The following is a 21385-nucleotide window of genomic DNA, read 5'->3' on the forward strand; positions in this document are numbered from 1 at the left end:
AAATGTCTAGTAAGCATGGAACCACTTGCAGCTCTGGGTGCTGCTGCTGCTAACTCCTCTTTAGGAAACTGCACTGCCGGTGTCAAACCAATTCAGTCTAGTTCCATTACTGCAACGGGGTCACAGCAGGGAGCCACCTGTGCTGCACTTGTGGGAAGTGAGCAGGGAGATGGGTGGCCAAGTCTGCCCCTCCTAGGGCTGCACAACCACGCTAAGGAGAAAAAGGTGGCGGAAGGCCTCCTACGAATGCAGCTTCCCTCTCTGCAGGGCCAGTGCCTCCTCCCGGGCAACACAGTGCCCCCCGTCTCCTCCTCACTCTGCAGCAGCCACTGGAAACTTGAGCTGCATGCAGGGGTACAAGATCAGCTCCCCCAGGACCCAGCCCTGCTCCCTCCCCAGCCTTGGGACCCAGCTGGAACCAGCGCCATTAAGTGGGGAGCAGCTGGAAAAGTTGCAAGCACTTTCTGACCTGAGAAAAGTTTGGGTGTGTGTGTGGTGGTGGGGGGAAGGGCAGCAGGCGGACAAGTAAGATCTGTATTCAGTGGACAGGTTGGGGACGATTAAACCTGGGGATGTGGGGGGGGCACAATTTGGCACTGATAGGGGTTAAGCCTGGGGGTGGGGGGTGGAATAGGGGCACTTGGGGATGGGGCAGATTTGGAGACTCAGGTGGGTAAAGCCTGGAGATGGGGGTAACCACTTTCAAACCGGTACACATAATTGTATGCGAGCTGTTCTTAAAATAAGGGTTACAAAAAAGTAGTTTAATATTTATTTATTAAGGACTGTCCAGTATTCATGTCCATTGCGGCTCTTAAAGTAGTGATTTTGTAACTGAATTTGAAAAAATGGCTCATCACTATTTTGGTTGCAGACCCCTGTCCTAAAAGGCAATATTGAAAAGAACTGGAGTTGTTTAGTCTGTAAAAGAGACAACTGAGGGAGGGAATCAGAAGAGGGAAGGACAAAATAACAGCCTTCAAATACATAGAAGACTGTGTAAAGCAGAGGGTAATCAACTGCTCACCTTAACCACTAAGGACAGAACAAGTAGTAGTGGGCTTAAATGGTAGCCAAGAAGATTTAAGTTAGAGATCAGGAAAAACTTCCTAATTGTCGAAGCAATTAAGCAGTGGAACAAGTTATCTAAAGAAGTTGTTACTGGAGATTTTTAAGGCAGTTAGACAAAAGCCTATCAGGGAAGGTCCAAATAATGCTTAGCCCTACTTTGGTGCAAGGGACTAGACTAGATGAGCTAGTGACACCCCTTTAACTCTACGGTTCTGTGTATCTACCAGCAAATAATCACTAACAGAACTTTTGTCTCCATCCCTCCCACTTTATACATAATCACAAAATATACTAAACAGAAAACACACAGCTACAATCTACCTAATCACACCACCCATACTTAGAACTACATGTTAAGGAATTGTATAGAATGTGCTTATTTAAGGAATCCAGCTCACAAAATCCTCTTTATATAAGCAACAAACCAAGTCTTCATTACAACAGATATCTTAGGAAGATTAAGTTGCATTCATTTTCTATATTACTTTTTGTTTAAAAAAAAGTCATCTGCAGTGCTAATCATTTAAACTGAGCCATTTTAAATATAAATGCCATTCTCAGAGTCCACCAAAACTAGAAAATGATGCAGTTTAGGTCTTACTCTATCTATGCTTTCGATTTAACTATGCTAGATACAATCACATTCAAGACAGCTTTCCAGAACACATAATCCATAGCCATTCTCCAATGTCAGAGCCAACATTTACATTTCCTCCATCCAGCATGAAGAGAGTTAAAGAGAACCCATGTTAGCCCAAAAATTACAAATACAGTATAGTATTACAGTATAATTTCTTAGTATGGTTTTTAAGTATATGTTAAAGTTGAGCAATTTAGTAATTAGCAGTACTGTGTCTACATTTGCAATTCATTGCAATTTTCAGCACCTTTTATTTGAAGAGCTCAAAGCAATTTAAGAGTCCTTCATTAATTAAGGGCCTCACATTAAAGTTCCCTGTCAAAGACAGAAAAAGAATTTGCCCAAGCAACTTACTTCTATTGTTCAATATCAATCCTACACTAACACGTAATACTACCTTAATTTCATAAGGGAAAAAAAACATACAACATGAAACCATTCAGAGTTGCTTCAACATGAGGCCATAAGGGAAGTCAAGACTGGGAGGAATGGGATAAATCATCATACTACCTTAGTTTAAAACAAGCAAAAAGCTTCATATTCACTTTAGCGAACACTGATCCGTTTCAATTGAACTAGCTCAGGGTCAACAATCTTTCCAAGGCCCAGGGCAGAAATTTGACCTTTTGACCTCTGTGTACAGTCCAAGTGCTGGTGATACCTTTTAAAGTCACTAACAGTCCTACTTACAACAGCTTAATTAATCAAATTAAATGCAGAGCTTTACCATTTAGGTGATGGTTGGTAGCATTAGCTGGCCTTTTGTTAATCCACAGGTGACATGGCTTTGTGCAAACTTCTGGCTGAATGGGGGAGGCAAGGTGGGGCTTAGCTCCCCACCCCAAGTGCAGATGAAAATTGGGTCAGATGCCCTTCTTGGCAACCATGCCAGGGGTTGCTGATCCCTGAACTAGCCTATCACATCTATATGCCAATAGAATCAGTATTTCGAAGCAATCCTTCTCTTGCTAGTATCATTAAATGCCAGTTACAAAGCTTTCACCTTAATGCAAGGTTATGCCAATTTTGCTTAATCTAGCAACACTGAAACAATATTTAAGTAGTTCCACACCCAAACCTTTATAACTGGGGAATTTATTATTTCTTTAAAAGATCAACATGATACAGTTACACCAGTTTCTCAGCTGGTCCTCTCTGTTCTGCTACCTTCTCCTCAAATGGTTTTGACTTGATCTAATTATAAAGCTCCTGTGTGCAGACATAATCCAAAAAAAACTTTTAGGGTGCAACAAGTCCAGTGCAGGATCCCAGAGTGCAGTTACTATGAGAGCTCCTCAGAAGTCCTTCCATACAGCCAGCTTTGGCATCTAAGCATGTGTATTGCCTACCATCCCCAGGCCCACCACCACACCCAGTTCAGTCCCCAGGCCTACCTCAATGCAGCTGACACCCGTACACACCCAAATGTAACCATCCCCCACGACCACCATGCCAGTCCAGTCTCTCCTCGGGCTGCAAGGTGCTCAACCCTGAGTTCAGCAACCCGCAGGATTAATTTCCCCACCCACAGGTTGCTGCTGTCGCCACCACCCTGGGTCACCCATCCCAGGTCAGGGCTACCCTCCCCCTTCATTGCAGCTGAACTCTCCAGTACCCCACTTCAGTGCAGGCTCTCTCCCCCTCAGTTTAGCTGCCCTAGGGTCCCCGCCCCAGTCCAGGCCCCCATCCCCTCCGGTCAGCTACTCCTAGTACCCCAATCCTAGTGCACTCCACCCCCTCAGTGAGCAGCTTTCTCCAGTGTCGGTCCTACCCCAGGGACCAACCGTCCCTCCCTCCCGCGTGAGTACACTAACCCTGAAGCCACCGGGGGCGAACAACGCCGTCACGGACCTTTCACGCGGCGCGGGGGCCCTGAAACAAGCTCCCCTCCCTCTCCCGGGCGATGGTTACGAAGGGAGGCGAGCGCCTTACCGCGATGGCGCTCACGCCGCCGAGCGGATAAGGGCGGCAACGCTGCCGGCTCGGTGACGAGAATTCACACACGAGGGAGAACTGACCCCATCGCAGCCCCCGACAGCAGCTTCGGTTCCTCCTCCTGCCGCGGCGGGGACAGAGACCCGCCCCCTGCCACTGGCTGCAAATGGCAATGCAGAATCCAGCTGACCGACGCCGGCCTTAGCCATTTACACACCAGCGTCCCTCCCCAGAGCGGACCCTGAGTGGTGCACATATCACTTGCGCATGAACTCGCCCACAGCCAGGATCGCTGGCCAATCGTAATGGGTAGTTTAACTGAATGACGGCACTGTTGACCAATAGGAAGCAGGCTGACCGGCACATAGCGACCCATCTATATATGTGCTAGCCACCAGTAGAATCACAGCGCTGCGTTGACAGACGGTTGTCATCGCTAATGACCCTCAAGTCGGCACTTGTCCCCCCCGCGTGATGTTATAACCCGCTCCCTCGCGAGCTCTGGTACTACGCCCAACTAGCAGGGCACGCAAGCGAGGAGCTTCCTACCCTATCCCCAGCAGCACGCGAGCCCTCTGCCGCCAAAGCCCCCCGCAGACCACAGATCCTGGCCGGGCCCTGCACAACAGTGCAAACCGTTTTCTTCTGCGCACGGCATCCCGGGAATTGTAGTCTCCTGTATTAGGATATTCATGACCTTCTCACTTGCCCAGCCTATCTAACTACTCGACCGGTCGGAAAGTACCGGATACAGGATAGCTTCCTCCCCTCACCCACCATCCCGTCTATACATGGGGGCTCTACCGCCGCCTGCCATAAAATCCACAACACTGCAGCCCCACCCATTGTTCTCTGGGTTCGTCGCAGTGTCTGCACCCTACGCCCCTTTAACAGACCCCACCCCCGTCTGATACATTAAATCCAACGCCTTCTCCCCAGAATCGCTAGTCCTTCCTACACAGCTCGCCTTACTCCCTGACACTCCCACAGAGCTTTCCCACTCCCACTTCCGAACATTCTCCCCTTGTAGCTCCCCCATCTCCCGTGTAGGGCCCTCCGGCACAGACAGCCCCGGCACATGCAAGTATAGCATCCCTAGAGAGCTCCCCTAGCCCCCATGCACTGCTCCCCAGGCATAGGCACTACACAAGCCTGTATAGCACCACTCATAGCTCCTATATCCCCGTGTATTGCACCCCTGCATACCTCCCACACGCTCCGTAATGCACCCCTGCATAGCTCTCACTCCCCGTGTAGCGCAGTTCCTACACACGCCCCTGTAGCGTCTCCCACATCGTTCCCACACATGCCTGGAGAGCGTTCTCTTGCTTACCCCCACACCCTGAGGAGCACGCCTGCAGCGCCCATAGCCCTCCCACTCGTGTTGTCGCCTCACCTCGCCTCGCCCCTTTCCCTAAAGCTCCCCACCATACTCCCGCACAGCCTCTGCATAGAGCGGCTACGGGGCCGGGATGGGATGGGGCGGGGCAGAAATCAGACACAGCATCACCAACCCGCACTCCCCCGTCGGCGGGAAGGAAGGAATCTGTCGCTCTAACGAGGGAGGAATAAGAATGAGGTAGAAAGAATCAGAGTAAATTCAGGAACAGCGTCCCCTCAGCGTCCTAACTATTCCCGTCCCATCTCCCGGAAACACCACCTACTGGCGGGTTGGGGGTGCTTTGGACTACGGTGGTTCCGCCCCCACCAGAGGTCACTTCCGCTACCGGCGCTAAGCCCGCGCGAAACAGGCGTTGCCTCGGGAAGTTTGCTGGTGCCGGCGGTAGTAGCGGTAGGTGAGAGCTAGTCAAGGGAAGCGAAGCGAGGTTGCGTGTGGTCTTGTTCGTTCCTCACTTTTAGGGAGGACATAGGCTGGCCAAGCAAGGCCGGCTAATGAGGTTCTTCTTCGTCCCTTCCGGAGTGTGGGGCTGGTAGCGGCTTGTGCGGTAGGGAGGCGCGAATATTCCCCTGGGGAGTGGCGCGTCCTGTGGGTCAGGGCTGCGGTGAGTGGCGTGCGGCAGACCATGTCCCCTGAAGCTTTTGCAGCAGATGTGAGCCTTGGCTAACGCCATACCCTGCTGTCTGGCTCCTTTTTGCCTCCCCTGCTAGCAGTGCCCCCCCAGTTTTGGTGCCCTCGCTGGTTCCCTGCGTTTTGTCTTCGGTGGAAGCTGTACACACTCTGAGCTGTGTCACTTACAGCCACCACGAGAGGTCTTAGCGATTCCACTGTGGGAGCTCATCTGGCTAGAGGAGGGGAGGCTAGACTCACTGCTCTTGACCTGAGGAAGTTTGTAGTCTCAGAACCTCAACTGAAAATCTGTTTTTCTCCTATGTTCCTATGAAGGATGTGGATTCACCAGTGCCCCTACAAAACATTCTGATTGTGTCATCTCAGGGAAGGGGCTAGATCGAAGAATCTAGCAATTAAAAAAAACAACCATCAGTCCCATGGTACTTAGGAGACCAACAAATATTTTGGAGCAAAACGTTTTGTGGGCAAAGACCCACTTATGCTCTAAAATATCTGTTAGTCTCTAAAGTGCCACAGGATTTCCTGTTATTTTTGGAGATACAGACTAACATGGCTACCTCTCTGATACTAGCAACTCAAAGTGGTTAATAGCCACACTGGAAATGACTGCTTCATGTTCTGGGATTATTACTTCTCATGCTTAATAAAGTGTCATTTTGATCAGTTTGACTTCAGGACATGGCTTTCAGACATGTTACACCAGGATTTTTATGAAGTAATGTATTGGTGGTTTCTGGTCCCAAAGTGATTTGCAGTGCCAAACTCCTCATTATGGAACTTTTCTCAAAAATGAGAACCCTTGTAAAATGTAGAGAAAACTTGAACTTTACAGTTGTCAGGGATGCAGCTGAATGGTCTAGGAGATATATTGCTACTCATCTAGCACTTTTCATCAGTGGATCTCAAAGCACTTCACAAACAACTATCCCAATTTTACTGACTGGGGAAATATAGCACAGACTGGTTAAGTGCTTATCTAAGGTTGCTTATCCAGACAGTGGGAATAGAACCCAGGTTCTTGTATCCCAGTCCAGTGTTCTGCCTTCACTCCCTCACAAAATCAGGAAAATTAAATAATGAAAAGAAAGTTAGAACAAGTAATTTTATGAATATGCAAAAACATTATCAGGTTATGCTAGATAGTCTTCCAACCCTTGCGTAGGTTTTAAAGGGCAAATTTTTTTTTTTCTCTCTCATATGTGAAACACGTGGCATAATTTTGGGTGCAGAGAAATAATGCAGTAGCTATTCAGATTTGTAGAATGTGAACTTTTCATCATTCTTGCTTATTCAGAAATACTGTCAAAGATCTGTGATTAAGATAAATGTGTTTTTAAAAAATAAATGCCTGTAAAGAATATCTATGTAATCAAAATTTTCAATAGGTATATAAGGATAAGAAAATATAGGATTAGAGATACCATTCAATAAGAGAGGGCTGTCTCCAAAAGTATTTTAAACTAATTCATTAAAACTACATCTGAAGTTGAGTTTCTTAAAGAAAATGTAAATTTTACAATAAATGGAAACAAGAACTTTAGCCAAAGCATTTTCTTGTTTGCTTGAGGTAGTACTAAAGGCCACAATCAGGATCATAAGGATCAGATAGAAAATTTTATAGTAAATGCATAATAAAATATTGTCCCTGCCCTGAAAGCTTGCCACTTAATTTAACATGTAACAAGAGAATAAAACATTTTGGTGGGAAAAGAGGATGACGGTGAATATAATTAGACTGTTCTTTTAATTGGCTAATAAAGAGCACAATTTCACAGTCTCAAATAATGTAATTTAATATTTATGTATGAGAATCCATTTTTCATGTGAAAGAGGTTGGTGGGTCAAAGGGCCTCTGAGTTTTTCCTTGGTGTTATTCATCAAATGAGAAATTAGAGGAGTATTCCAAAATTGGAAAATTCTTTCTCATACACAACAGTTGTCATATTTTCACACAATAAATGTTTGTTTATATGAATCCTTTAGAAGTTACCCTGTAATCTTTTCTTGCTATTGAATATTCTGAGTCATCATACATTGCTCTTATAAGAAGAGTGCAAAGTGCTTGATGAAATGAGTACCATGTATAAATTTTATAAACTGAGAAATGAAATGTCTTGTTTGATTATTCAGGAGGTCAGTGGCAGAGATGGGACAATAACCCAGGACCCTTCCTGTTCTGTACTTTAGATGGTGGGCATTTTGTCTCTGTGCTTTCTAGTAGGTATTTGTGCAGCAAAGCACCCTCAGTTTCTTAACTTCCTGGTAACTGATTTTTTCATTTTTAATAGCCTTATTGCTTGATATGCTTTCTTAGTCGCAAGTGCAAAATGAATTTTAACTTTTTTTCTTATGCAGTACTGAAGTAATTATTTTGGCAATGCTATTATTCTTGACAGAACATCATCTGCTTCTTCTAAATCAAATTCCACTATTGAAAGATTGAAGCAGAGTAATCAGTTTCCATCAAAAGATGGAAATGCGATTGCAGAAACTGTAATCTTGGCAGAAGCTAGTGTGACTAAATAAAATTTCATTTGTCATTATTGTCAAACTCTCCATTACAGCAGAAGGTATGCAGCAAGTTGATAGAATTGTTTGATTCTCTATGATGATATTCTATCTATAGCAGGAGTGGCAAACTTACTGATTCTCTGAGCTGCATACAGTAATATTCAGAAGTTTGAGAGTCAGGCACACCAGCTCTTTTTTGGACCCTTTCTAAACTCCCCTCTCTCTCTCGTGCTCCGCGCAGTCTGATGGGTGGAGAATGGGAAGGCATGGGGTGTTCCAAGAGCTGCACACCCAGCTTGCAAGCAACACTTTGGCCACCTTGATCTATAGTGTTGAAAAATAAGGCAAAAAAGAAACTAAAATAACATAAAAAACTTTTGTGAAAGTAATTCCTAGTAGAGTAAATTGCAGCATTGAAAGATGGAGAGAACTTATTAGACCAGTTATTCTGCTTCCCAGTTCAAGATTGAATGTGCAGAATTTTCATCTGTTTCCCAAATTGGATAGTGTTGATTCCCACCTCTTTCCTCAATGGGAATCCAATTCACTGTCTGATTAATTTTTGTGCTTTAGAGTAAACAAATGTAGAATATTGCATGCTGGAATAAACTGAATTGCCTGTGGGCTTCACATTTATATTAAAAAGAAGGTAGCCATGGGACACATTGTAGAACTCTACTTTGCACTTTGTTCATTATATAGGTTGAACTATATTTGGCAAAATGTTAAATTTTCAGTGTTTATTAGATATTGTTTCTAGTTTGGCCCTCACTCTGAGTAGTTCTTTACTTTTAATACTAATTCTCTTTATTTCCAGATGAGTAACTGTGTGTGTGTGTGTGTGTGTGTTTTTCCATGGATTCCTCTGTGCTTATTCATGTACTTTGTGTGTAAAATTTGATTCTTTTAAACTTCGGTGCCCCTCAGAGCTGAATGTGTGCCCTGTACCCAAGGACATCCCCAGGTGTTGTGGGGCTGTTTGAAACCCCCACCCACCTCAGTCCCCACCCCTATTCTACATCTTCCCACCCCTGCTCCACCCAAGCCCACCTCCACTTCACCTCTTCCCCCAAGCCTCCACCCCCTTCCTTCCACTATACAGTGCAACACAGAATATGGGTCCCACCCCTGCTACAGGTGCCAGGCCCCTTTTCCATCTCCTCACTGGTAGCAGCAGGAATCTGAGTGAGCCAGCCTGTTCCACTCTGCGAGCTCTTATCCTCTTTGTGCCTCTTTCCATTACTTGTATGGGAAGCAATTACATTTTTTCCCCTAAATCCCCTCCCCCAGGCAACATGACATGGGAACTGGGGGAGTGGACGTGGTCTTTCCTGGCTGGATCACTTCATCATTCTTGCAGCCCTTGCTAGGGACCTCTGCTCTGTCCTGGCCAGGCAGGACTTGTCTGCGCTTTGCACCTGCAAGGAGCTATTGTCTCTAACGTTATGGCAGAACCCTCCCCCGCCACTGCTGTAACAATATAGTAAATTCTGAAGAAATTGGAAAAAGTTTAAATTAAAAAAAAGAATAATTCTACCAAGCCTACCTATGGCATGCTGCCTTGTCCTTATCAGTCTTATGAGGGGAGAGAAGGGAGCAGTATTGTCATTGCATATGTCAAATCTTGAAAAGACCCCCTTTCCTGGTAATACTGTGTGCCAGGTACACACATTATGAGCAAGACTTAGATCACTTGAGTAGGAGTCAAGAGAGTGACAACAGCAACTCCTATTTCCACAAAAGGAGTCATCCCCCTTTACAAATGAGGCAGTGGCCATCAGCCCCCACACTGGCTATCAAGTTTAAGGCATTTTAGGATCTTCCAATGTGTATTGTGCAGACCCTGGACACTGAACTGGTATTTATACAGAAGTCCCACAAACTCTGACATATTAAGCTCTACAGCTCTGGCAAGGGTAACTCTTCCCAACAGTGAGGAGATCTTAGACCGGCCCAATAGACTTCTGCAAATCCTAGACCTGCTACCTGCCACTTTTGAATGAGTAGGAGAAGATATAAGGTACCACCAAAGGACCTCGTCTAAACCCAGAGCCCCTGAATGTGTCAGCAGTGCAGGAAAGGTCTCCATCACTCGAGGTTAAAGATCCTAAGAACTTCTGTGACTGTCGGTTAATCACAGTAAACTCACATGATTAACTAAAAATTAATAGCAATTAAAATTAATCTGTCAAGTTTAATGGCACTCTTGAGCAATTAATTCCAATTGAAATTTATTTAATATTTTGATGTTTTCTAAATTTTGAAATAAATTGATTTCAGTTTCAACACAATACAAAGTGTATACTGCTCACTTTATTTTTATTATAAATATTTTCTCTGTGAAAAATGATGAAAGAGAGAGCATCTTCCAGTTCACCTCCTACAAGTACTGTAGTTCAATTTCTTAGAAGTGCAACTTTCAACTTCAGCACCTACAGGTCTACTCAGTCTGCTTCTTGTTCAAGCAACCACAAAGAAAACTAAGTTTGTTAACATTTATGGGAGATAATGCTGCCCACTTCGTATTTATAACATCACCTGAAAGTGAGAACAGTTATTGTCATGACACTTCTATAGCTGACATTGTAAGTGTGTTAGACATGCTGAGCATTCATATGCTGCTTCATCCTTTAGCCACTGCAGCAGTGATGATCATATAAGTGCAAGAGCCTCATGGTTTCAGCCCTCCAGTATTTTATGAAAAGTACAGTTCACCTCTTGCAGGGTTAGTACTCTTCAGACAAAGAACAGATGAGGTGCTACGTTCACTCACAGAATTAATGATTATGTTACATTACATAGAGATTTATACATCAGTTCCCTTCCAGAAACCATAAAAGAGCCAGCCCTAGCAAGGGCAGAGAATACTGTTCTAGTAGTAGGGTCCATAATCTAACACCCACAGCAGAAGGGGGCCAGATATTCTAGGGGATACCCATTTTTGGCTCACACAGTCACTTGCCTGGCACCCTGTCTGATGTAGCAAAGGTTATCTTAGAAGTATCAAGGGTTACTGGATCCAACCCATAGTCAGCAACTGTGGTTTGGAGCTGCCATACTCCTTTTCATTGGGCGTGGTTGACTAATGAAGCTGACAAATGGGCATTAAGCATCATTGTGCAAGGCTACTCTATTTAATAATTTTCACTCCTTTCCCTTGATTGTTCCGCTTTGCTGTTCTTCTTGACAGACTCTTCTGACAAGGAGAATCACAGAATTGTCCTCATCATTTTGTCTGGAAGCCATAGGAGAGCCCTTGTTATCCAGAGCTTTTTATCCAGATATTTTCTTTTCACAAAAAAGAGACAGGTGAAATATGTTTGTCTTATCTCAGACTGTAGGATAAATACATATGCTTACTCAGCTTTAAGATGGTAATGTTTACCTCCGTTGAACCTCCAGAGGCTCAAGATTGTTTTATGGTTCCTGAATTTTGGAATACATACTTCTGTATGGCCATTCACACAGTCCACAGAAAGTACTTGAAACTGATGTTGGGACATAATCATTGCCAATATAAGGTACTGTGGTTTGAACTCCGTGTACTGTTAAAAGTCTTTACAGGCTGCATACTTTGAAATAAAAGTCATTGTGCCTAGCACTACCTGGATGACTTGCTAATCCCAGCAAGATAAGGTGGGAAACCTGGAATAAGCCCATTCCCTGTTGTCAGATGGCCCTACTGGTTTTTGGGTTTTTTGTTTTTTTTTAACTGTTGCTTATCCCACCACCCATGAAAATTCATAGGTGCTTAGACTCACACACACTTGAAGTCAATCTTCCTGCAAACAGATTCTTGTTGCAGTTACTAGTATTTAGGATTCAGTCAAACTCCAGTATGATGATTTGGATTTGCCTGAGACTGTTAGGCAAAATGTCACTATGTATGTATGTGATTCTCCTTGGCAGAACAAATAATAGTCATGTTCCTATTTCACATGATCTCCGAACAAGATGGTGGTGGGAACTCAAAAACATGTATGGTGGAATATTGTTCATACCCGTTTCTCCAGCAGTTACTTTAATCATGGATGTATCAGACAGTTGGTGCAGCCCACCTGAAGCTCATATAAGTAAGTGCAAGAGATCTGGTCCCCAGACAACATGACACTCTATATCCCTGTCTTTCAAGCTTGTATGACCTTTCAAATGGTTCTCCGAAACTGCGCAGCCTGGTGGACAACATGTCCAGAATGCACTATATAAAGAAGCATAGAGATACACATTAGTGTCACCTCTGCTTGGAGACTACTAAACTTTGGACATTGTACCTCTGACATGGGATAATATGGTGCCTGTTCTGTTCAATGGGTCTGTAACAACTTGGTGGACTTTGTGAGCAAGCGATTGGTTACCAATCACTAGTGATTGCTACAGAAGTCCATAGTAGAGTAGATGTTCCTTTACAGGGGAACTCTGATTATAGATATTTTTGTCAACTATTGTCAATTTCAGGTGTGAGAATTCTTTGCCTCCTGTAGTACAGGAGTCCTTTTTTCCTTTTGCAGTGGTTTTATGGCCTCTTGTGTGACTTGATCAATTCACTTGATCATTAGGGTAATGTACAAGATCAGATGAGAGAGCCATTGTTAGTTTCATTGCTTCATACAGGCCATGGTAGTATTATGAGACTGACCTGCTATACATCCATTCAACTGCCTATCTAGCTCTCAGATCTAAGCAGTATGGTCTTGCAGCACCATGGCCAGATACTGCATCCAGACTTGAAGTCTCAGCATCTCATATTGTGCCTGTTGGCTGGATAAGCACCATGGATAGAGACTGTTAGGTCCAGGAAGTACTAAGAGCAAGAAAACTTCCACTAAGAAAGAAAGAAAAGCTCTTGATTTGAGGAAACCCAGCATGAGCTAAACACAGGGCAGATATCTTGGTTACCAAAGATCCTCAAATATTTATTGTGCTTGAAACATTGGCTAGCCTTTTGTTCACAATCTTTGCTTGTCATCCTGGTGCAGTTGTTTCCGTTTGTTTCTCACTTACTGGCTCTGTGCTTTTTCAAAGAATCTTTACTTTGCCTTCATTCTCAGCTTAGTTTTTCAGAGGCTCACAAAGCCTTTCTTTGAACATTGTTCAGAATGTTGCTTACATCTTCTCATCCTGGAACCAGTTTCCCTAGTTGCTATTGTTTTAGATACAAAAATGAGTGAGCTTTAGGTGCTTATGGCTAGAATTCTGTATGGATGCAAAATTTGTATCTGTATCCACCAAAATGAGCCTTAGATATTCACATTCGCCAATGTGGATACCCACGGATATAAAGTGGATATCCGCAAATTTGCAGGGTTCTAGATACAAGGTTTGTGTCTGCATCTATCTGCAAAAATGAACTATGGATGTCCCTATCCACATCTGCAGGTATTAAGTGGATATAAATGGATTTGCAGGGCTGTAATTGTGACTGAAGCTCCTCATACAGCTTTCCCTGATGGTAAGATAGTGTGGAATCCTTGTCTGAAATTCATCTCCAATGTCACTTCCGAATCAATCTGCCTGTCTTCTTTCCAAATCACATACTCTATCAAGGAAGAAGCAATTTCACACTCTGCTTGTTCTTGGGGAGCCTTGTTTTTATTATGTTTATGGAACAGAAGTGTTCAGACTGTTCTCTGATTTGTTCTTGATGTGGTCAATGTCAGGCCGTATCATCTTGGAAGCTATTGAAATGAATAATGATTTATAGTTATTGGCTGGTGTGCCTGTCCTACTAAACATTATTTTACATCAAAACACAAGCAATATCATCTTTCAGCTTCAGAAATGTTCCAGTTTCCAAGATCTACAGGGTGGCAACATGGAGTCACCTGCTGATATTTGTCAAATATTATACCTTGGTCTCATTCACCAAGTCAGGTGAGTTTGGGAGGTGTACTGTAATATCTCTTTGTCAAAAAAGTCCTTCACCATCACAAGTTTGAATTCTGAGGGAAGTAAAAGTAAGAATGGCTGTAATTCTCCTTCATGTCCTGACATTCTCCTTCATGTCCTGACACGGGAGCACAAGAAGACAGAGGCTACATGTGTGCCCCTCACAGAAGGAAAAGTCTCATTTCATGCACACAGAGAGTGGGATACATGCTGACAAAAACATTTCAGAGAACCATATTTACTATAGGGCAAGTGGCCATTCTTTCTGTTGTGTAGGTGGTTGTGATTTTTAATTCTTACTTAAAGTTGTACACTTTGCTTGTAACTTGTTTTTTTGTAAATCTGTGAAAATCTTAAGTTATTAATGTGCGATACAAAGCCTAAGAGGTTTTTTTTCTTGTAATCTTATGGTTCATTTTTTTTCTTTCGGTTATCATTTGAGTTTTATGAAGTAGGGGGACTGCATGGATTAGATAAATTACAACTGAACTGATTTTATGTTCCTAAAAAGTTTGCCACCAACTTGGACATATTTGCCTTTTGTTTCAATTTGAACTTAGTGTTTAATCCTTGATTTTTGTGTTTAGTCTTACCACATTTAAGTCACAGAGAAAGGGTGGTTAAAGCCATCTGATAAATAAAAGTGTAGAGATGGTCATTTAGCATGTCGTTAACCAGCTTCCTTAATTAAATTATCAGAAAACTTGGATTGCACACAAAGAGTTAATTTTCTGAGCCAGGGTTTGAGCAAACTTTTTACATCAGTCCCCACTTTTCATCCCCCTCCACCCAACCTGCTTAATGTAATCCAAACTGATGGAAATTTTGCTTTTGTTCATGTGAAAAAACCCACTTACGGCACATGTAAGACAATAAGTATGTAAAATGTAAAAATGTTATTAATTGGTATATAAATGTAACTACACATACATAAACATTAACATATTTCTCCATTTTTAATGAGATGGATGAGCCTGAGACTCAACAGCCAATCCTGCTGCACGTCTCTTAGGAAATTTCAGGACCTCCCCACACTATTCCCACCTCCTGGTCTAAACTAACGTCTCTTGAGAAAATAGTTTTATTCAACATCTATATTATTTGCCAGCTAAACATTTCAGGATAGCACTATTACTTATTGCTACATATACCTATAACCTGTATTGTACTAGAGTATTAAGTGCCTAATTCCTAGTCTCTTTTTTGTTTCTTGCAAGCTTAACATGGCAAACACAATCCAAGAAACTTCTGTAGTTAGAACTTCTTGTTCCGAAGATGCTGATTCTAACCTCTCCTTCTTACCTGAAAAACTGAGGGAAAGTCTACTTCCTTTTCAGAAGAAAGGCATCTTGTTTGCACTTCAGAGAAGCGGCAGGTAAGCGCTTATGGTGTGCTGAAAGCAGTAATTGTGTTTTAGAAATTTGTTTGTGGAACAATTACAAAAAGTAACAAAAATAGGTGAGTTATGTTTTGAAAACATACCTAGCTTATTTAATAATTCTATAAGGCTTAAAAATAAATTTTTATTTTCTTGCCATAAGTAGATCCTAATAATATTGTATTCTGGCTCAACCCTGCAATACAAAACCAGTGTTTGTCTGAAGGTAAAAATCAGTGAGGACAGAAAGTTTGTTTTAAATTCTTAATGTGTTCTTAGATATGGGTTGTTTCTATAGTTTGTTGGGGTGGGAGGTGGGTGGGTAGGAGAGTGTTGAAAAGACAAACAGCTGAGGCAATTGAAAGGTAAAGAGATTTTGTTGAATAAGGGCTACTAAGAAGTGCATGAGTTCTTCAGCTTCATTCATTGGACTTGGTTTAAGTGGGCTTGTTATGACTCATGGAGTGGTATTTTTCTATGTAATATCCTTAAGACTAGGCCTATATTTTTGTAAAATTAATCTTTTAAAATATTGTAACTTGAGGAAGGAAAGTCTGGCTTAGTATGCACTTGGGCTATAACAATGGTTCTGAGCAGCTTGAACTGCTCTCTTTGTTTTCGTGGAGTACTGACCCTGAAGCCCAGTGGTAATTTAAGAGTCAAAACCTTGGTAATTCAGTACTGTTGATCAAAGCATGCAATTGTATTATGGTCTTTGCTATCTACATTTAAAGCATACCTCATAATAGGCTGGGAGACTACCACAATTTTATTTGTATCTTGAATCGAGTTTATATGATCCATTATGAGGCAGGTGTTACTGAGGTAAATGGTGCCAAAGCTACATGAAGTTACAAGATTTAAAATGACCACTTTCAAATTTGTATAAACATAACCTTGGAGTCAGGACTGACTGCTATGACTCTTACTGCTAATAAGAGTAGAAGAAAAAACCATACTCATTTGCTGTGACCAGTTATAGTGCAGGGGAACAGAAAAAGACAGCTAGGAAGATCACTGGACATTTTTGAGAGAGGTTCTGTCCCACATGTCCTCAATTAACATGGCAGACACAAGGATAACAAAAAATTCAGGGCTTAGGGAAGGGTCAAAACATGTTTTTCTTTTTTCAGTGAAACAAAGTAACATTATAAAGTTAATGTTGCAGAATGTTTCATTTAAAAATCTGTACAGTTTCATATTTGTGTGCTCACATTATGGACTAGCATGAACCAATGCAGGATGAAGAAAAGTATGTTTGTGAATGCATTTGTACAGCATCATCAATTGTAAATAATATACTTTTGTTGTACACTGTGAATGGGAAGGAGATACAAGTGTCATGAATTTTTACTTAGAAATTTGACTGTGCTCTGGAGGGAAATAAGGGTTTGTGGGTTGTAAACTTTGGGTTTTCATTATTTTCAAAAAATGTTTTGAAAAATTGGGTACAACTTCCAAGTATTCTTTTTCATGTTCATCATTATTCTCTGTGGTACATACTCATAATGTGAAGCAGTGATGGTAATAAATGGTCTTAATGAAACAATCTTTTATTTGTTAACATGTCTATACAGTAAAACCCTGAGATATGCGCACTCAAGTTGTGCTAATCTCAGGTTAACACGACTCTTGAGTGGCGGGGAGCTGGGGCCTGTCTCTAGGCTGCCTGCCACTCAGGGAAGCCGGGATACCAACCAGTGCAGCAGCACTGGTTAGTTTCCCAACTCCTGTGAATTGCAGGCAACTGGGAGCCAGGCGCCAGCTCCCTACCACTCACAGGAGCAGGGAAACTGCTCCTGTCAAGAGCAGCAGCCTGACTCTTGCCATCCCTGAGAGGAACAGTTTTCCCTCTTGTATTAGGGGAGGCTGCCTCCCTGCTCTGGTGAGGGGCAGCAAGAGTCAGGCTGCCACCCTGACAGGAGCAGTTTCACAGCTCCTGTTAGAGGTGTCAGCCTGACTTGTGGCTGCTGCCACTGACAAGAGCTGGGAAACTGACCAGCACAGCAGCACTGATTAGTTTCCAATCTCCAGTAAGCAGCAGGGAGCTGGGAGCCAAGCTCCCAGCTCCACACCACTCATAGGAGAGAGGAAACTGTCTAGCACTGCTGCACTGGTCATTTTACTGGCTCCCCCAAGTAACGCACAATTTGACTTATGTGGGGTTGCACAGGAGCACAACCTCCACTTAAGTCGGGGGTCTAATATATTACAAAAAAAAAAAAGAGTATTAAAGAATTGACAGGCAGGACAGCGGGCATGAAAACACCAAAACCCATTATAAAATAGTAATAAAATCAGGTGTATAACAAACATTGAATTACAGTGGGGCGGGGGCAGGATACTGTGGTGAATATGGAAGGATGACAACCACAAGTGTGGTGATATTTGAATTCCTATTGGACACCACTGGGCTGGTGGGACTTTGACTGAGACCCACTTTCCTTGGTCAACCTTAGAGTCCAGGTCCTGAAGGCTTACCAGCCTGAATCTGACAGATTTGTATGTATATGAAAAGAGGGTTTGGGCATGAGCCTGAGTCTGAACCTGGGCTTACACTGCAGTGTATATCCTTGATACATATTCCCCAACTCTAAAATGAGGACAATTAGCAGTTCTTCCCTCCTTCATAGTTGTATTGTGAGGATAAGCACATTAAAAAATCATGGGGAGTTGAGGCTACCGTAGTTGGGCACTGTAAATGCCTTTCATCAGCAGCACAGATTGAATTTGAGGTCTCTAATTGCATTTCTTCATAATAGGGCTGTGCTGTCACTAGCTAACAAGGCAATTTCAGTTAAATGGATTTCTAATAACTTTGAAGTAAAATGGTGTTTAAAACTACAAAACATCTGATTAATCATACTTGTTTCTTTTTCCCCTCAGTGCATTATGTAATTTTCTTTAATGTTAATTAGCATAAATTGTGTATATTTAAGGGAAGCATATGCCTTTGGAATCTGTTACGTTGAATATGACACATCGTTGCCTCAAGGAAATTATTTAAAATTCCTCTCACTCTATTTTTTATTAATTAAATATAGCCTCCAGTTTTTTTTCTTTCATGTGCAGTATTTGCCTAGAACAAATGCTCTTTTGAATTATTGAAAACTTCTCTTCAGCAAGGATATATTGTAGATAATAGAATATAGGGTTTATAGATGGGGGTAGAAGTCAGTATGCTGATACCATTGACAATATTGTGGTGGTAGAGGTTACAATCTGAGATGTAGTGAAAGTGAAGTAAACTTTTAGGGTACAAAAGTCTGAGGGATTGTAAAATCATGGGTTATTGACGGACTGGCATTCAGTCATGAAGTAAGATAACCTACTACTATTTTTCTTTTAACTGAAACATGTTGTGCAGCCCTTATGACCTGTTCTGTACCAGAGCTTGAGCTTAATTTATTCCCATTGCTACTTTTAATTTCTAACTATGTAAACAAAAATCATTTGAGAGCTAAAAATGATGACAAATTAACACAAGACAAAATATAGTCGTAGTTTATGTACTGCCCAGAAATCAAGCAGGCTGGAATACTTAGATTTGGTCAAATCAGTTAGGCCATTTCTACATATGCCACTTTCTCCAAAAGTGGCATGCTAATAAACAGCCCAAAATATGCTAATAATGTGTGGATGTAAATTTCCCACGCCTCATTAGCATAAGGTCCCATGATTTGAAGTCCAGAAGAAGCTCTTCCAGACTCCAAAACAGCGTGTAGAAGCGCAGGAAGAAGGGGCCTCCGGAAGGAGGACATGCTTCCGGAAGATCCACCAGGGCCTGCGCTTCTACATGCTGTTTTGGAGTCCAGAAGAAGCTCCTCCAGACTCCAAATCAGGGACCTTATGCTAATGAGGCGTGGGGAATTTACATCCAGACCTTATTAGCATATTTCAGGCTGTTTATTAGCATACCACTTTCCGAAAGTGGCATGTGTAGAAATGGCCTTAGAGTGCTTGTAACCACTATATTAGAAAAAAATGAATAACCAAAATAAAAGAAGGAAGAATGGGAAGAAAATCAAGGTTTATATTTGCAAGCCACCATACTGAGTGTATTCCATCAAATATATTGAATTATTCTTTCTTTACAACAAACTTTGCATTTTTAATAATAAAATCTTAATCTTGTGTGGCTGGATCTTTATTCTACAGATACTCAGACTGAATCCTTAAATCTGAGTTTTCTATATGTTAAGTAATCAAATTTATGTGAATTTTAAAAAGCATTTGTTTACCTTCACGTGTAAGCTGTAGGCTTCTTAAATTGTTTTTCTGCCTTTTTTTTATTAATCAGAATGAACCCGAATCATAAAAAAAAAATAAAAGATGTGTTTTCATAATTGGAGAGGTACTCAGTTTTACACAGTTCATTATAATGCAGCTTGCTGCTATAAAGGGTATCCATGGTTTTCCTTTATGGTGGTAGTGTTGTGGGTGGGGGGTGGAGAGGCTTGAAACAAACACATTCTTTATAGTGGATCTCTTCTAATATGAGAGGTATATAGTAGACAATTTGTTTTTGGCATCACTCTAGCTTACAGTAAAGGATGCTTTAAGCTAGGAAAAGGAGATAATCAGAGTACATGGAGTTTCTCAATTGTCCACACTTTGCAGGAAACTCTGGGAATGTATGTGCAGCGTCCTGCTTACAGAAAGCACCCCACCCTGAAGCATTACCAACCACACACCCCACAACAGAAACAATGACCCAGGAACCAACCCTGGCAACAAACCCTATTGCCAGCTCTGTCCACACATCTACTCTAGTGACACAATCGTAGGACCTAACCATATCAGTCATACCATCAACAGCTCATTCACCTTCACGTCTATTAATGTGATATATGCCATCATGTGCCAGCAGTGTCCCTCTGCCATGTACATACCAGACTGTGTCTGTGCAACAGAATAAAGAGACATAAGTCTGATGATGAGAAAACTACAGAACCCAAGCCACCAAAAGGGAAATCAACCTTCGACTGCTGGCATCTCACTCTAATGAAGAAAATAAACATGCAAAGGTCCACTCTGGTTTGGATTATTTTCAAGCACAATCCATCGTCCGTATGGACATATCCTCTAGAGTGTTGATTGGAGTGAAGCATGAATGGACATGTGAATCTTTAGGATATCTTGTGATGCATGCAACAAGGGTGCCATGAGAACACGTGTTCTCATTTTCAGGTGATGTTGTAAACAGGAAGCAGGCAACATTATCTTGTACAAATTTTACCCATATTGGTTTGTCTGAGGGACTGGCTGAAGAAGAAGTAGGACTTAGTGGACTTGTAGGCTCTAAACTTTTACACTGCTTTATTTATGAATGTAGTTGCTTTTGTACGTAATTCTACATTTGTAAGTTTAACTTTCATGATAGAGGTTCCTCGACAGAACTTGTATTAGGTGAATTGAAAAATACTGTTGTTTTTAGAGCACAAATATTTGTAATAAAAATCTAAAGTGAGAAACCTATGCTTTGTATTGTGCTGTAATTGAAATAAATATATTTGAAAATGTCAAAAACAACATCCAAACTATTTAAATAAATGATATTATATTATGGTTTAATAGTGCAATTAATTATGATTAATTTTTAATTGTGCAGTTAACTGTGATTAATTATTTTAATCACTTGACAGCCTTACTACTAAGCTTTTTGGTGAAAATCAAAACAAAAGCTGTCACCTTAGTACTTCTACCATTTCAGTGTTTTTAGTTTTTTCCCAGTTTGTTGAATAACAGGCCTACTCTCTCTGCTCTTCCTTTCTTCTAATATGTTTTTCTCTAGCTCTTTTAATTTAATTTTTTATCTTAGTTTTTCTAATTTTATTCCTCTGTATTTCTGTAATTTTTGTTCCTCTTTTGTGATTTGACTTAGTTGCAGCTTTTTGTAGACTTTCTTGAGTTTCAGATCATTTTTGCTTGT

The 21385-nt window shown here is 41.8% G+C and overlaps 1 protein-coding gene across 1 annotated transcript in view; it reads left to right on the forward strand.

Moving 5' to 3' along the window:
- Nucleotides 1-5390: 5390 nt before the first annotated feature.
- ZRANB3 (zinc finger RANBP2-type containing 3) overlaps nt 5391-21385 on the forward strand; it is a 112652-nt gene continuing 96657 nt past the window's right edge. The window contains exons 1-2 of the mRNA XM_075001070.1: nt 5391-5438; nt 15293-15450. Coding sequence (XP_074857171.1) covers nt 15299-15450 — 152 coding nt within the window. The 5' untranslated portion in view covers nt 5391-5438; nt 15293-15298. The remainder of the gene's footprint in view (nt 5439-15292; nt 15451-21385) is intronic.

Source organism: Carettochelys insculpta, chromosome 8, assembly GCF_033958435.1.
Source record: "Carettochelys insculpta isolate YL-2023 chromosome 8, ASM3395843v1, whole genome shotgun sequence".
Lineage (NCBI taxonomy): Eukaryota > Metazoa > Chordata > Testudines > Carettochelyidae > Carettochelys > Carettochelys insculpta.